The sequence below is a fragment of the Camelina sativa genome, chromosome 15 (assembly GCF_000633955.1).
Source record: "Camelina sativa cultivar DH55 chromosome 15, Cs, whole genome shotgun sequence".
Taxonomy (NCBI): Eukaryota; Viridiplantae; Streptophyta; class Magnoliopsida; order Brassicales; family Brassicaceae; genus Camelina; species Camelina sativa.
The window spans coordinates 16,235,991-16,252,436 of NC_025699.1; the positions used below are offsets into that span (position 1 = coordinate 16,235,991).

General features: G+C 39.6%; 6 protein-coding genes across 9 annotated transcripts in view; 3 read left to right on the forward strand and 3 right to left on the reverse strand.

Annotated features, from left to right (window-relative positions):
• Positions 1–2,194, forward strand: part of LOC104746943 (DNA-directed RNA polymerases IV and V subunit 2) — a 7,494-nt gene extending 5,300 nt beyond the window's left edge. For all 3 annotated transcript variants that reach the window (XM_010468493.2, XM_010468494.2, XM_010468497.2), the window contains 3 exons: positions 38–931; positions 1,015–1,319; positions 1,542–2,194. In XM_010468493.2, coding sequence (XP_010466795.1) covers positions 38–931; positions 1,015–1,319; positions 1,542–2,043 — 1,701 coding nt within the window. In that variant the 3' untranslated portion in view covers positions 2,044–2,194. The remainder of the gene's footprint in view (positions 1–37; positions 932–1,014; positions 1,320–1,541) is intronic.
• On the forward strand, positions 2,660–3,913 carry LOC104746945 (hydroxyethylthiazole kinase). Its single transcript, XM_010468499.2, has 2 exons — positions 2,660–3,136; positions 3,294–3,913. The coding sequence occupies exons 1-2, from the start codon at positions 2,699–2,701 to the stop codon at positions 3,684–3,686; spliced, it is 831 nt and encodes a 276-aa protein (XP_010466801.1). The 5' UTR covers positions 2,660–2,698; the 3' UTR covers positions 3,687–3,913.
• LOC104746944 (dirigent protein 16-like) lies at positions 3,896–4,984 on the reverse strand. Its single transcript, XM_010468498.2, has one exon. It carries the CDS (start codon positions 4,757–4,759, stop codon positions 4,028–4,030), a length of 732 nt encoding a protein of 243 aa, XP_010466800.1. The 5' UTR covers positions 4,760–4,984; the 3' UTR covers positions 3,896–4,027.
• Positions 5,251–7,781, forward strand: LOC104746946 (PHD finger protein ING1-like). The gene is made up of 7 exons (XM_010468500.1): positions 5,251–5,341; positions 5,867–5,938; positions 6,510–6,697; positions 6,866–6,926; positions 7,021–7,105; positions 7,267–7,423; positions 7,500–7,781. The coding sequence occupies exons 1-7, from the start codon at positions 5,314–5,316 to the stop codon at positions 7,608–7,610; spliced, it is 702 nt and encodes a 233-aa protein (XP_010466802.1). The 5' UTR covers positions 5,251–5,313; the 3' UTR covers positions 7,611–7,781.
• Positions 7,864–10,832, reverse strand: LOC104746947 (pentatricopeptide repeat-containing protein At3g24000, mitochondrial-like). 2 transcript variants are annotated; one of them, XM_010468502.2, is made up of 3 exons: positions 8,632–10,832; positions 8,398–8,495; positions 7,864–8,293 (listed from the first exon to the last, which is right to left on the reverse strand). In XM_010468502.2, exon 1 carries the CDS (start codon positions 10,652–10,654, stop codon positions 8,729–8,731), a length of 1,926 nt encoding a protein of 641 aa, XP_010466804.1. In that variant the 5' UTR covers positions 10,655–10,832; the 3' UTR covers positions 7,864–8,293; positions 8,398–8,495; positions 8,632–8,728. The 2 variants fall into 2 exon arrangements, with proteins under 2 accessions (XP_010466804.1, XP_010466803.1); XM_010468501.2 differs by having other exon boundaries at positions 8,398–10,832.
• LOC104746948 (chaperonin CPN60, mitochondrial) lies at positions 10,919–14,738 on the reverse strand. The gene is made up of 17 exons (XM_010468503.2): positions 14,517–14,738; positions 14,294–14,315; positions 14,078–14,209; positions 13,707–13,866; positions 13,338–13,609; positions 13,149–13,253; positions 12,976–13,062; positions 12,778–12,867; positions 12,611–12,691; positions 12,463–12,531; positions 12,287–12,364; positions 12,076–12,171; positions 11,883–11,982; positions 11,690–11,793; positions 11,505–11,610; positions 11,342–11,420; positions 10,919–11,230 (listed from the first exon to the last, which is right to left on the reverse strand). The coding sequence occupies exons 1-17, from the start codon at positions 14,552–14,554 to the stop codon at positions 11,116–11,118; spliced, it is 1,734 nt and encodes a 577-aa protein (XP_010466805.1). The 5' UTR covers positions 14,555–14,738; the 3' UTR covers positions 10,919–11,115.

The window sequence follows — 16,446 nt, forward strand, 5'->3', positions numbered from 1 at the left end:
TATATATATATTTATGTATCACAACTTTCTCATGCAGATGGAAATTAAACGAGATAAAGATGACAATGAGGTGAGAATTTTCACTGACGCTGGTAGACTACTCCGACCTCTCTTGGTTGTGGAAAATCTTCACAAGTTGAAGCAAGACAAACCGAAACAGTATTCTTTTGAGCATCTTCTTGACCAAGGGATTCTTGAGTTGATCGGGATTGAAGAAGAAGAAGACTGTAATACAGCATGGGGAATCAAACAGCTTCTGAAGGAACCAAATAATTACACGCATTGCGAATTAGACTTGTCATTCCTGTTGGGTGTGAGCTGTGCAATTGTCCCATTTGCAAACCACGATCATGGGAGAAGAGTTCTCTACCAGTCCCAGAAGCATTGCCAACAAGCCATTGGTTTCTCATCAACGAACCCTAACACCCGCTGCGATACACTGTCCCAGCAGCTGTTCTATCCCCAGAAGCCACTTTTCAAGACATTGGCGTCGGAGTGTCTTAAAAAAGAAGTGCTGTTTAATGGCCAGAACGCAATTGTTGCTGTGAATGTTCATCTCGGGTACAACCAAGAGGATTCCATTGTGATGAACAAGGCTTCACTGGAACGTGGTATGTTCCGTTCAGAGCAGATTAGAAGCTACAAATCAGAGGTTGATAGCAAAGACTCGGAGAAGAGGAAGAAGATGGATGAGGTTGTTCAGTTTGGAAAGACACACAGCAAAATCGGCAAAGTAGACAGCCTTGATGATGACGGGTTTCCTATCATTGGTGCTAACATGAGCACTGGCGATATTGTCATTGGCAGATGCACCGAGTCTGGGGCTGATCACAGTATAAAGCTCAAGCACACTGAGAGAGGAATTGTGCAAAAAGTGGTATTGTCATCTAATGATGAGGGGAAGAATTTTGCTTCGGTTTCTCTGAGACAGGTAAGTTCCAGATCATATTGAATCGAGGTGTCTTTTAAAGAATGTGTTCCTATGATGAATCTAATGTTCCATTTTGATTGCAGGTTCGTTCTCCATGCCTTGGAGATAAGTTTTCTAGTATGCATGGGCAGAAAGGTGTTTTAGGCTATGTAGAGGAACAGGAGAATTTTCCTTTCACGATCCAAGGCATAGTTCCTGATATTGTGATAAACCCGCACGCTTTCCCTTCTAGGCAAACACCGGGTCAACTCTTGGAGGCTGCGCTCTCCAAAGGAATCGCTAGTCCTATACAAAAGGAGGGTAGCTCTGCTGCATACACCAAATTGACACGTCATGCTACTCCTTTCTCCACTCCGAGTGTCAGTGAAATCACTGAGCAGCTTCACAGGTACTTGGTTTTAACTCGTTAAGCATGTTTCCTAGGGAGTACAAATGAATGATATCATTACGGGTAGGAACTATATATTGATAATATTACCTGGTTGAAGATGTTATAGAGGATTGATGCTGTGGCCTTGTGATTATGCATAAACTCATTGAACCTTTCTTAGATTATTGTTGATTCTTGAGTCGTAATTGATGGCCAATGGTAAATATATTTTGTGGTTAGGGCTGGCTTTTCAAGATGGGGAAACGAAAGGGTATACAACGGTAGAACTGGTGAGATGATGCGTTCTCTGATATTCATGGGCCCAACGTTCTACCAGCGACTTGTCCACATGTCAGAGGACAAAGTAAAGTTCAGGAACACCGGACCAGTCCACCCGCTCACACGGCAACCAGTGGCAGATAGGAAGAGGTTCGGCGGAATAAAGTTTGGAGAAATGGAGCGAGACTGCCTAATAGCTCATGGTGCTTCCGCGAATTTGCATGAGCGTCTCTTCACTCTGAGTGACTCTTCTCAGATGCACATCTGCAGAAAATGCAAGACCTATGCGAACGTGATCGAGAGGACTCCAAGCAGTGGAAGAAAGATCAGAGGGCCTTACTGCAGAGTGTGCGAATCCCCAGACCATGTGGTTAGGGTGTATGTGCCTTATGGAGCTAAGCTTCTGTGTCAGGAGCTGTTCAGCATGGGGATCACTCTCAACTTCGACACCAAGCTCTGCTAGCTGATTCCCTTGTCTTTATTATTTATTGTCTATATATAATATTTAACGGTATAATAATGGCTTAGTGCCTTAAGACTCTCTCCCATGCTATTGTGTAGTTTGAACCACTGCACTGAACTAACCCGTAGTGGTTGCAGTTGCTTTTGTGAGATTTGACTCTTAACCGCTAATGATTATCGTATCTTAATAAATTGGTTTATATAATCCGATTGATTTTGTTAACAGCCGACAGTTTCCCTCCAAATGTGATATGTGGATGCGAATCAAATTTTGGATGACATTGACACGTTAGAGGTAGTTGCTTGAAGTAGGGAACCTCTTCAGTAGTAATCTCTCTATGGGGGTATAACTTAATTTTAAGGCGGGCATAGTTGTCCACGACGTGGAGGTTTAACGCTTCTGTATCTGTAGAGAGTTCGACTTCCACATTTGTAATCTGTGAGTTTGAGATTGTTGATTCATTCTTGTAACATCTCAAAGTTTTTCTTTTGTTCTACCGTCAAAAAATGTAATGACTGGGTTAATTGATTTATTTGGTTGAGTCTTAACCGGGAATGAAATCCCGGTTTTTATCTAATCTAAACCAAACCGTGTTTACTACAGTATATATTTTGAGTCGTGATCGAGGACTGGTTAAAGTGGGGACTGTGGGAGAATGGAATCAAAATCAGAGCAAAACGAGTGGAGCTCAGGCGTATGGGCTCACTTAACCGACGTCCGGCGACGATCGCCGCTGGTTCAGTGCATCACCAACTTCGTCTCCATGGATCTCGTAGCCAACACGCTTTTATCCGCCGGTGCGTCTCCGGCGATGGTCCATTCAGTCGTCGAGATTCCTGATTTCACACCTCATATTCACGCGCTTTGTATCAACGTCGGAACACTTACACCTGAATGGCTTCCCTCCATGAAAGCTGCCGCCGAAGTCGCTTCTCAGCTTGGAAAGCCTTGGGTTTTCGATCCCGCCGCCGTGAGTTGCTCCGGGTTCCGATTAAAGTCGTGTTTGGAGCTCATCGGGTTAAAACCTACTGTAATCAAAGGAAACGGTTCTGAGATTATTGCTCTATCCTCCGCTTCACCGGGTCAGACTAAGGTATATGATATATAGAGATTGAGAGGTTTTAGTGTCGGTGGCTGAAGAAATTGAATTGACTTGTAGTAGTTAGTGAACTCTGAGTGTTCAATTCAATTTGGAAGTTTTAGTGAAAGTTGTTTGCTAATGTGTATGAGTTGTTTGTGTTTTATCTTAGGGTGCTGATAGCTCTCATGAATCTACAGACGCTATAGAAGCTGCTAAGTCATTAGCTCTGTCGAGTGGTGCTGTTGTTGCAGTGTCTGGAGCTGTTGATATCGTTACAGATGGGAACGAGGTTATTGGTGTTCACAATGGGACGAAGATGATGCAAAAGATCACTGCAACTGGTTGTTCACTAGCTGGTCTTATTGCTGCATTTCTTGCTATCGATTCATCACGGCCGTTGGAAGCTACAGTTTCCGCTATGTCTGTCTTTGGTATCGCAGGTGAGTTGGGTGAAGCTATGGCGAATGGTCCAGCTTCTTTGAGAATGCATTTGATAGACTCTCTGTATGGGTTGGATGAAACCACAGTACTTAGCCGTGTGAATATCACAAGGTTGGGTTGATGTACATGAATCTTCTTCTTGGAATAAAGTTTCTGAAGATATCACAAAGCCATAGGAGTTTTGTTTATCCTCGGATTAGAGTAATAATTGGGGTTGCACTGTCAGAACCTTGAGTAGATTGTGTAAGCAGTATAGATTCTGCTGTTTCAGAATTCTTGTAGTTACAATCCTAGGCTTTAGAGCAATGTTCATAATACACTATCACAATATTAGAAATTTCAGGGCTTTCTGTGATTTGCTTTCAATCAATAACTGTTACATTCAACAAACAAAGAACATTCACACAACACACATCATGCACAAATTTTAAAATCTTTTGGTAAGGCTCCGTTTGTGTTTTCTTAGTACTTCAGATGGACAATGATCCTCAGCAAAGACTCTGCTCCATCCACTTCATGCTGACCTGATGGAATCAATGGCCTGACCTCTGCAAACCCACAAGCGTTCTTGAACCTACCTGTTCCTCCTGTCACTGACAGATGCGACATGGCACTTCCGATCCTATAAATTCCGTAGAAGTTGAGGTTGTCGTTGTACTCTCCACCTTCAAGCATAGCTGTGAAAGCCATCATCTGAGTGCTCCCGTCTGCAGAACTTGCAACATAAACTCCTTGAGCCTTACCAAGCGGCTGCGAACCCAAGTCGGGACCAGATGTGAGTATGTCATCGATCACAGTAATGGTGCCAAACCCAAGACTCAGACCATCAGGACCCAACTGAGTCTGAATTCCATTAAGGTTCTGACCAGAGTATGCTGTACCAGACAGGCCGGTCCCAAGAGGTACACCGTTGATGCCATTAACCGTTGGGAGTGCGCCATTTGCATTGGGTATGGCTATACCGTTTTCAGGAGGAGTGAAACCAATCTGCTTAGCAAACGGAACCTGGCCGTTGTAAATGTTCCCGAGCAAACCAGTGATGGGTCTTGCAGTGGGGCTGCTTCCTCCAAGTAAATCATGCATGTAGAGTTCGAAAATGGGGTCTTCAGGTGCAGGATCAAGAGCTGCTGCAAACACAGCAACTGTGCACAAGATTGTTGTTAAAAGCAAGATTGGTGATTGCTTGATCATCATGGAGAATGTTTTGCTTAGATGTCTCTCTGTTTCGTGTTTGAGATTTTGAGCTGATTGAGATTGTTTGTTGAATATGTGAGATTTGTGCAATGGGTGTTTAAATAGAGAAGTGGTGATTGTGTAGTTGTTGCGATTTATGATTTTGTGTAGTTGTTGAAATGTGTTCTTTATAGCTGTGTTGTTATCTCGAGTGTAATCCAAAATATAATAACGTCAGAGAATGATAGAAAACTCATATTAGCGTCTATAATTTAGTGGTTACCAAAACATTTTTCAATATAAATTATACCAGTTGTAGCGTCTATAATTTGGTGGTTTAGGTTGAATAATTCTTAATTAGTTTCAAGAAAATGAGAAAAAAGAATATTAACAGTACTAAAATGAATGGGAAAATGTTCTTAACATTATAATAAATGAAAAAAGTAATAATCGTTTAGTTTGTGCGCCAAATTAATCTGAGAAAATGATTAAAATAAAGAGAAGAAGGAATTTAAAAAAGAGAGAGCTGCGAATATATTATTTTGTTTCCATATTGCGAAACCCTAAATCCCCAAATGTCATTCGCCGAGGAATTTGAAGCAAGTAAGCAAAATCGTATCATCATCTTTCCTTTTGTCAACGATTCTTGAAATTGCTCGGCTTATTACGTTAAGCTAATTCGATTACCCAAAGTTGTTTTAGATTTGATTAAGCTTTCGTTGCAATATTTGGGGCATTTTCTCTATGAACGAAGAGAGTGATTCACTAATTCTCCTAGGATTGTTATGTTTATTACCAGTAACTTAGATTAATTCGTGTGTTTGTACCTTGTTCTTGTACTAATTTCACTTAGACTAAGCAAAAATGCTTGAAATGTAATTATTTATAATCAGAACATGTAAGAGTTCTGGAGTTCTGTAGTAGGAAGCGTATTGAGCGTTGAAGTGAAATTTAGATTAGAACCAGTTGTTTGTTAATCAGCGTGATCAGAGTTTTTGTGCCAGTGTATTTTATAATATCATTGTGTGCATTGTGTTTTGGTTCTTTCTTGGTTTCCTCTTCCTTTGTGGATATCAGGCAATAATAGTGAAGCAACTCTTTCTTGATATCTCTCTCTGTTGCTTGCAGATCTTGTGTCGCTGGCCCATGTTTTGCAGAAGAAGTATTCACTCTTGCGTGATTTGGATAAAAGTTTGCAAGGTAACAACCAATCATATATTATTCCAAAATCGTATCTACTGCAGATTAAAGCATCACTGTTACGTAGCTACAGTGATTTGTAACTTATTCTTGACTAGTAATTCCTTGGAAAGGGTAGCGTAGAAATGATCTTTACTCATTTCACTAAACCTATTTCGTTGGAATTCATATGCTCTGAATAGTTTCTTGTTTTCGGATTGTGTTATGTTAGAGATGACTTGTGGATTGCTTTCATCTTTGTACAGCAGATATGATATTTTAAGTCATTTCACTTAACCCATTTCATTGGTATTCATGCTCTGCATAGTTTGTTGTTTTCGGATGAGTTATGTTAGAGATGACTTTTCATCTTTGTACAGCAGATATGATCTTTTAGTCATTTCACTAAACCCATTTCATTGGAATTCATGCTCTGCATAGTTTGTTGTTTTCGGATGAGTTAGAGATGAGTTGTTTGCTGTGTGTTTAGTATAAAAGTAAGACTTTGTAAAGCATCTTCATAGGATGTCTGTTTATTTGTTATGTGGACTGCCTTCATCTTTGTTTATGTCTTTTGTGTGTGTTTAAGCAGAGAATCAAAGACAAAATGAACAACGCTGTGAGAAAGAAATAGAAGATATAAGAAGGGGCAGAACTGGGAATATCACACCCAGTAGTACCTCTCTTACACAATTCTCAGAGGAAGCACTCGATGAGCAGAAACACAGCGTCCGAATCGCTGACGAGAAAGTGGCGCTGGCTATGCAGGCATATGATCTGGTATGCTTCTTAAAATTTCTTCTTTCCTAGTTTTCTGAAGAGGGAGACTTCTTTGTTATGGTGGTGTCTGACCTCGGATTTGTGTAGCTTAAGTTTGCTGTTCGGTTTAACCTTGTGGGTTACTCTATTCCTTAAAGTCATTATTTTTCAGATTATATATTGCTTCAGGTGGATATGCATGTTCAGCAACTTGACCAATATATGAAAAAATCCGAGGAGATCCGCAAAGGTCATTTTCTGGCTTGCTGTTTTTCTTTTGTCGACCTTGAGCTTCTTTCTTATCTTATTCAGTAGTAAACATTAAAGGGTGTGGTTTGTATCAGAGAAAGAAGCTGCCGCTGCATTAGAACTTGAGAACAGCGAGAAAGCCGGGAAGGCTGGTGAAGGTGGAAGAGGAGGGCGAAAGAAGTAAGTGGCTTTCAGCCTTATCTTTTATATCATAACATAAGTTTCTCAATCAATCACATCGCCTAAACCTTAGCAACATGAGCTTAGGGTCCGGTGAAACCACTGTCGTTGTGAAATATGAAGTTAGATCCAATGAAATTATTCGTTCGATGTTGTGGCAGGACAAGGCTAGCGACAGCTGCATCAACAGCAGCAGCATCAACAGGGGTGACTTCAAGTAATATGGATTTGGATCTGCCTGTGGATCCAAACGAACCAACTTACTGCGTCTGCAACCAAGTAAGCTATGGCGAGATGGTTGCTTGTGATAACAATGAGGTATGGATTTAAACTTCTATTGTCTCTTTTCACATTGTGAGACACTCTTTGAAACTGTAAATAAACTCAAATGCAGTGCAAGATTGAGTGGTTCCATTTCGGCTGCGTTGGTCTGAAAGAACAACCCAAGGGGAAATGGTACTGCCCGGATTGTGCTACAGTCAAGAAGAGCAGGAAAGGTCGATGATTTGAATCTTCATGTCTGCTATAATTCCAAACATCTTCATAAATCATAACTACTGTAATCGAAACAGTTTATATATCAACTCATGTAAGATGTTGCCATGTCAACTTTGGATTGTAGAAGTGTCTTGTTTTGTTCTTTGTTTGACAAAATTTATAACTGACCTTAGGGCAATGATACATCCACGAATTCAGAAACGAAGAAGGCATTCAATGCAAGCAAATAGAACGATACCGTAAAAAGTTACGATGCTTATAGTCTCATACAATTTCCAAGTGTGGCTGTTTATTGTGAAACCAGTTATTTGGGCAACAAAATCAAAGACAAAAGACTCCTAAAAGAATCGTCTCTCTTTTCTCAAGTTAAAAATTGGTGAAAGAAGGAGAGAGAGTTTCGTGATCTTATAGTCCATGCCTCCCGTTGCAGTTGCACGCATGCCTCTGCGGACTCGGTTTTGTCTTTTTGGAAGCCCAAACACTACAGCTTCAGTTGTTGTCAACAAAGATGAATGCATATTTCTAGTGTAATTATGTTTACAGTTTTAACCTAGAACCATATCGAAACGAGAAAAAAGAATATTGTTAGGCTTAGCTTTTGATCAACCACATTGGTCCTGATCACTTTCAAAGGGTCTACTATCCACCAGATACGTCCTGGTCCAGCTTTCACCATATCCACACATTCACCTAGTTTTCATCAAGAGTCAGCTAAAGACAATCTTCAGAATTCAGATAGATCAAAAGTGAAGTGATGTTGGATTGTGAACTCAACTAACGAACAAAAACAGCACCTTGCCCCAAAACCGAGGTCCAGGATCTTGCTCCAAAAGCTTGCCAACATAAACAGCACCTTGCTCCAAAACCAAGGTCCAGGATCTTACTCCAAGAGCTTGCAAACAAAAACAGCACAAGTACAACATTTGAAGAAACTGTGTGAACAAGAGTCTGGCAAACCAAAACCCATTAAACAACTTCTTTTTTAGGATCATTAAATCAGATGGTCTTCAATTTAGATAACTGCTAACCGTCAATGTGTTCTGAATGATCTGCATCTTTTGGTCAAAGTTGGCTGTTGTAAGCTTTTCCAACTTTTTTGCTGCATATTGAATTCTTCAGTGGTCACTACCAATAATCCTTGCAAGAACAAGTACCATCCTTAAAATGGTGGAACCGATTGGTATCTCTCACTATGATTTCTCTCCCAACCACCTTTGAAGCCAATTTGATTGCTGAATGACAATCCCCGCAAACACGGATGTTCTTCTTGATGTGTATGGTTGATCCAGGAGGAGTGTTGAGAAGCGCAAATGCCAATGCAATTTTCTCGCTATGATATTGTAAATTCACTTCGCTCTCCTGTTGATCCACATGGACTATTACATGGCTGGTGTCTGGCACATATCCCAACTCCTTGATCTTTGCATAAACCTCTTCCCACTTGAGAGCAATCTCCTTCCTCTGTGGATGACGTTCATCATTCGCCACAAACATGTGGATAGCATTCTCAATCTCCACCCAACTGCAAGCAGGTTCCTTCTTTACTCCACTTTCCTTCATCTTCTTTCTGACTCTCGCAGCATCGTTCCACCTGCCACCTGATGCATAGATGTTATATAGTATTACATGAGGACCAGGGTCGTCAGGGTCAAGTTTAAATACATGCTCGGCCGCATAAGCTCCCAATTCCATATTCTTATGCATTCTACAAGCGTTAAGCAGGGCCTTCCAGATGGCTGCAGTAGGTTCTATTGGCATTTCTTCAATAAATCTCAGTGCCCTATGAAGATCACCAGCACGCCCTAGAAGATCTACAACCGTGACATAGTGCCAAGCCTTGGGTACTATCCCATCCTTCTTCATCAATTCAAAGTAATGCCACCCTTCATCTAGAAGACCAGAATGGCTGCAAGCTGTAAGCACAGAGAGAAACGAGATCTCATTGGGACAAATCCCACCTCTCCTCATTTCCTCAAACCAGCACACTGCTTCTTTTCCAAATCCATGTTGGGCATAAGCAGTTAACAGCGAGTTCCAAGACACCACATCCCTTTTAGCCAATCTATCGAATATTTTTCTCGCATCATGGATGCTTCCTGATTTTGCATACATGTCAAGAAGAGTGTTTCCTGCAAAAGCCACAAGCTTTTCACCGGATTTAATCATATACGCATGAACCCATTTCCCTTGCTCCAAGAACCCAGTACTGGAACAAGCGCCAAAGAGGCTAGCGTATGAGAAATGAGAAGGTCTGAAACCTTCTCTAAGCATCCGTTGAAATAGCTCAAAAGCCTTCTCTGTACCACATCTCCTAGCATGACCAGCAATAAGAGCATTCCAAGAAACATCATTCCTGCTCTCAAGCGCATCAAAAACCAATTGTGCATCATCCATAAGACCATAGCGTGTGTACAAGTCAAGAAGAGCGCTACCAACATGAACATTTGAATCGAATCCACACTTAATACAGAACCCGTGAAGCTGATGACCACAACAACCTTTCGTCTCAGCTGCAGCAGCTTTGATGACACTAGACAAAGTGAACTCATTGGGACTAAATCCAAATCTAACCATCTGATCAAACAAGAGTAACGCATCACGAGGTCGACCATGCTGCGAATAACCAGAAATCAAAGTGGTCCATGTAACAAAATCTCTCTCAGGCATTTGGTCGAACACTTTACGAGCTTCCTCCAAACTTCCGCATTTAGCATACATATTGAGAAGAGTGTTGTACATAACGAGGTCATGACGGAAGATGGATTGAATCAGATGAGCATGAACGATCTTTCCATGAGTGATTAACTTAAAGACTGTACATTTCTTTAAAAGCATGTTGTAGAAACGTCTCTCTGCGGGAATATAACTGCCCTCGTGACCGTTGCTACTCGTGCGGAGAGGAACATCATTGGATTGGTCGTCGGAATCTTCAGATACCAGTGCCGGAACAGAACCTATACGCCGGAAAATTTTCAGTTGGGAGAGGAGACGATAAGGGTAACGAGAGGAATTTGAAAATGCAGGTTTCATTGTCGCCATGATCGTGAACATCACAGATGCTCGCGAAGCATACTACAGTGCAAATCAGAAGTAGGGTAAAACTAAAAAAAGGTTTCATTTTTAATTCAGTTATAGTTCAGTTAAGACACCAAACTGTAAACCAAAGTTAGAAGAAAAAAAGAACCAATTCGGTTATTTGGTGTACAAAAACCTAAACCAAAGTGTGATTCAAATCACTTCAGTTTCCTTGTTGTCAGGGCATGCTTGAGCTAATGAGATCCACCAGTTCAGTATCGAATAAGCCATTCAATCAAGTGATTTTTAATAGAAAACTTTGATGCTAACTGGTCTTACAACATTGCCAAGTGTGCTCTGTTTATTGTGAAACTTTTAATGTTATTGAGCAACAAAGGCAAAGACAGACTAGACTCCTAAAAGAATCATATTCCTCTTTCTCAAGTTAAGATTGGTAACTGGTGGAAGAACAAAAAAAAAGACAGAATTTAGTGGATCTAGTAGTCCATGCCTCCCATTCCACCCATGCCTGCTCCAGCTCCTGCTGACTCACTATCGTCTTTCGGAAGATCAACCACTACAGCTTCAGTTGTTGTCAACAAAGATGACACACTGACAAAAACACAGAAACAGCAAAGATATACAGTTTTAGCTTCTTAGACTTATATGTCCAATCGAAAAAGAACAAAAACATTGTTAGGTTAGGTTTTCGCTTTTAGTTACCTGGCAGCATCAACCAGAGCCGTCCTGATCACTTTCAGAGGGTCTATGATTCCAGCTTTCACCATATCCACATATTCACCTAGTTTTTTCTCCAGAGTTAGGTAAAGACGATCTTCATATATATTGAAAGTAAAGTGATGATAGATTCGTAAACTCAACTCACCTTTAGCTGCATCATAACCGAGGTCTGTGTTATCTTGTTCCAAGAGCTTGCCAACAATAACGGCACCTTCAACTCCAGCATTTGAAGCGATTGTGTGAACAGGAGTCTGAGGAAAACAAAACCCGTTAAACATGACTTGGAGAAATAATCAGATCATATGATCTTTTTTTTAGAGAAATGCTAACCTTCAATGCGTTCTGAATGATCTGCACACCAATCTTCTGATCAAAGTTGGCTGTTGGGAGTTTTTCCAACTCTCTCGCTGCATATAGAAGAGCCACACCTCCTCCTGCAAGTGTTTTGTAATGTTTCTTTGAGCACATTCCAAGTTTTTTTATTGCAATGTCAATTGGGTGTTCTTCACCTGAAGAGACATACCTGGCAAAATACCCTCTTCAACAGCTGCTTTAGTGGCATTCAAAGCATCTGTCACTCTGTCTTTCTTCTCACCAACTTCAGCTTCACTTGCTCCTCCAATCTAAACACAATTAACTCCAGAATTTATAACATGACACTTACAAACCAGGCTGCTATGATTATGAGACTACAGAAACAATTAATAATGACAAACCTTCAAAACTGCAACACCTCCAGATAGCTTAGCCAACCGTTCTTGCAGTTTCTCCTTGTCATAATCTGAGGTGCTCAGTTCAATTGCTGACCTAATCTGTTAATTGCAATACCAAGCAATTAGACGGATAACTATACATCTTCAATTCATTTGATTATAAATAATAAAATTTTATCAACTAATTGATTAGTGAGTTAAGACAAAAACCAACCTGCTCACATCGTTCCTCAATGCCTTTCTTGTCACCAGCGCCATCAAGAATAACAGTGTCGTCCTTGGAGACTGTAACCTATAAATAGCCAGACAAGTCTCAACTACACTTAAAAATCTAACAACAAATATGCTAAGTGCCCCAATGTCTATATTAGTCAAGGTTTCAATGGCTACCTTTTTGCAGGTTCCTAGCATGCCCAGGTCCACCTTCTCCAGATTCATGCCAAGCTCTTCCGTGATAACCTACATCAAGCCAAGTCATTAATCTTCCTTTGTAATAAGAGGTTCACAAGAGTGACACATTACAGAACAAATTTACTACCTCTCCACCAGTAAGGGCAGCAAGGTCTTGCAAATTGGCCTTCCTATTCTCTCCAAACCCAGGGGCCTTGATGGCACAGACCTGTAGGAGGACAGTATTAATCACAAATCAAAGAAGATCATCCCTAAGAATCAGGAGTCAGTAGTAAAAGCTTCAGATGTTCAAACCTTGATTCCGGCACGGAGCTTGTTAAGGATAAGAGTTGCAAGAGCATCACTTTCCACATCTTCAGAAACAATCAACAGTGGTCTTTGCCTCTGTAACGTTTTATAAGGACAACGGAAACCACATTAGATTCCTTTCACAAAGCATTTTTACGAGAAAATATTATCAAATTTACTAGTATGATGATAAAGCAGACATACCTTCAGAGCCAACTCCAACACTTTCACGATAGAGTTGATACTTGAGATCTTCTTCTCATGGATAAGAATGAGAGGATCGTCTAGTTCCTACATAGATTGAATTCAAATTCAGTAAATTCTATAATTAATTTGCCACATCAGGAACTTAATTGAGCAGGGAGTAAAAAGCTTACACATTTTTGGGTTTTTTGATTAGTAATAAAGTATGGGGACGTATAACCTCTGTCCAATTTCATCCCCTCTACAACTTCCAACTCGTTAAACAGTGTCTTTCCATCCTGCAATGCATTTACCCACGTGAGAGTTATGGTTTGACCAATATATAAGTAGAAACATAAGCGAAGATTCAGCAATTTACTTACTTGGATTGTGATTACACCTTCTTTGCCAACCTTCTCCATAGCCTTTGCAATAAGCTCACCAATTTCCCTCTCTCCATTGGCAGAAATGGTCCCAACCTGTGCAATCTCTTCAGATGTGCTGATCATCCTCGCCTTGCTTTTAAGGTTTGTCACCACAGAATCAACTGCCATGGAGATACCTCGTCTCAAGTCCATCGCATTCATCCCTGCGGCAACTGATTTGCAACCTTCGGTGAATATAGCCCGGGTGAGGACAGTAGCACAAGTGGTACCTGCAAGTTAGGCAAGTGTAAGTAAATAGCCTTGCAAAGTTTTTACAACTGTGAATCACGAAATCAAGATAAGAGCCAATAATTTCAATTAACTTACCATCACCAGCAACATCATTAGTAGCATTTGCAACCTGCTTGACAAGACTGGCACCAACGTTCTTGATTTTGTCCTTGAACTCAATGCTTTTGGCAACTGTCACACCATCTTTTGTCACTTTAGGAGCACCCCAACTTTGCTCAATCACAACATTACGTCCCTTCAAAAATTAGAAACACAGAAATCAGAAAAGCCAGTCACATTAAAGCTTAGATCAAACTGCCATTGAGATAATAGAAACTGATACAAGAGTAAAAGAAGATAACAGGTCACACAAATCACATGTCTCATAAGGAAATGACAGATTTTGCAATAGACATGAACCTCCTAACCAATTCACAAAGAGTAGGGATAGAAAACAACAAGAGTACCTTAGGACCCATGGTGACTTTAACAGCATCAGCAAGATCTTCAACACCCTTAAGCATCAAAGCTCGAGCTTCAACACCAAACTTAATTTCTTTGGCTGCATAGTTCCTGCTCCAGCTCATTCTGCTTGAAACCTATAGTAGAGAAAGCACGATAAAGTAAGCTCGTACCCGAAAAGCTACAGAGTACAGACCAATTAAAAATCAAAATCAATTTACCTGGCGAGCGTTTTGAGCAATCCTGAGAACAGAGAGAACAAAAAAGAAACCATTTTTAAAATCAGAATTAGTAAATCAAAATCTAGGGATAAAGCAAATAGATTTGAAGAGCCCAGATAAATTGAAGGAGACTAGATCAAAACCCAGATCGATTAAATTCCTCATTGCCTTCCATTGTTAAAAGAAAAAAAGAAAAAAAACGAAGAGAGTGAGTGTTTCCTACCTTGCCTTGGAGGCGAGGTTAGAAGCGAAACGATACATGGTGACTGAGAAGGAAGAAGATGAAGGATGAAGACGCCGAGGGAGATATGAATCTGACGAGCGAGTTAGATCAGTGGAGAACAGAGAGACAGAGAGAGAGAGACTTAATAAGCGAAGGAGAAGAAGAGTCTAGAAACAGCTGCTACTTACTGCCTAACTATATGAGCCTTTAGGGTTTTAGGGCCCTTTAGGGTTTAACTTATCATTTGAATCCTTTTATAAATTTCCAATTTTTTCAATTTATATTTCCAGAATTTTATCCCAAAAAAAAAAAAAAAGGATAAAAAATTATGAGTTTTTGATAAACAGGATTTATGATTTTGCGATATCATACAGGTCAAATTTTGTATAGCACCAACTGGAAAAATTACATTGGACCGAACCGAACCAAAAAATGATTCGGTTTAAATTCGATTACAGAACAAATTCTTTTCGGTTCAATTCTACAAAACCGGTTGTTATTTGGAGTTTTTTTTTCAAAGATTGAATTGGAGATGATCATTTGGTTTTAGTTTGGTTATCTGGTTTTTAGCTATTAAAAAACTAGAATATTATAAAAAGTGATTTGCCTTGAAAGAAGAAGAAGAAAAAAAATATCTTTAAGAGCTTTTTCAATCTGTATAAACAATGCATGATGTTGCCTCACAATAGAGAAGTAGAGATATATGGACAACAAACAGCTAAATGTGTAGCTCTCTTTGTGGAGGTCATTGATGCGAGTTTGTGTTTTACACATATCTCTAGTTAAAAAAGGATAGACAATTGAAAAATCAACATGTAAATGCAATGTGGGTTTATTGAGAACATGTTTGTACTCATCACTCTTGACAATTATCATATAAATGATTTAGTACTATTTATAACACACATGAAAAAACCGTGAATTAAATAAGATTAGATGAAAAGTTTTATGCATGTCCTTTCTCAAAAAAAAAAAAAAAAAAAGTTTTATGCATGTCAGATCAGATGTATATATAGATGAGAGTTATGTTGTTTTGTTAGTAGGAGGTCATAAGTGACAGTCAAAACACAGAAAAATAATTGAACTATTAAGCTAAGAAACTCACTCAACTAAATTTAGATGAAGGTTGGCTGGTTAGGACTTGGGAGTTGTAATCAGTAATCACCATCGTTATCACTTATCAGATCCTTGAAGTAGTTTAATTCGGTTTAATTGAATTTGGTTCCGGTTCGAATAGTCCGGTTAAAATTGAATACTATTTTTCAGAATTTCACTTTGCGATAGATTTCTCCAATGGCATCAGTTAGTTCTCGTAGGCAAGAAGAGGTCGCAGCAGACCGAGCTAAAAAGGCATCATAGAGCCAGCAAAGTGTCTCAGGTTCAGATGGACCTCTTGCTATCACAAAAACTTTGATAACTTTTTGTCTCCTAGTAACACTACTACTAGTAATTTCATTGTCTAACCACAGCGTTTTGGCGTCAGATATGTTGTAGTAATTTCATATTTTAGGATCTGTTTGACAAAAAATTTCATATTTTAGGATCTTATTAAATTACTATGCAAATTATATATTAATTCAATAATTTTTTTTATAATTATACAGTCTTTTATGTGATTGGTTGAATAAACATAAATATTTCTTAATCTGAATCTAAACTATTTTAGTTAAAATATTTCTATTTTAAAACTGATGGAGTATGAAAATATTCTTCAATTAGCTGTGAATAGTCTTAAAGACAATACTAGTAAACAGTTAGAATTAAGCACTGATCATGCATATACTTTTTGTGGATTTGTGTAGATGCAGCAGAGCTGAAAAAACGTCAGATACACTTGCAGACGAGTATTGTGTTCGGACCGTTACGGATCACATGAATGCCTCGTTGACTGTGTTGGGAGACAACATGAAGATGGAGAGTGTAGATCTCC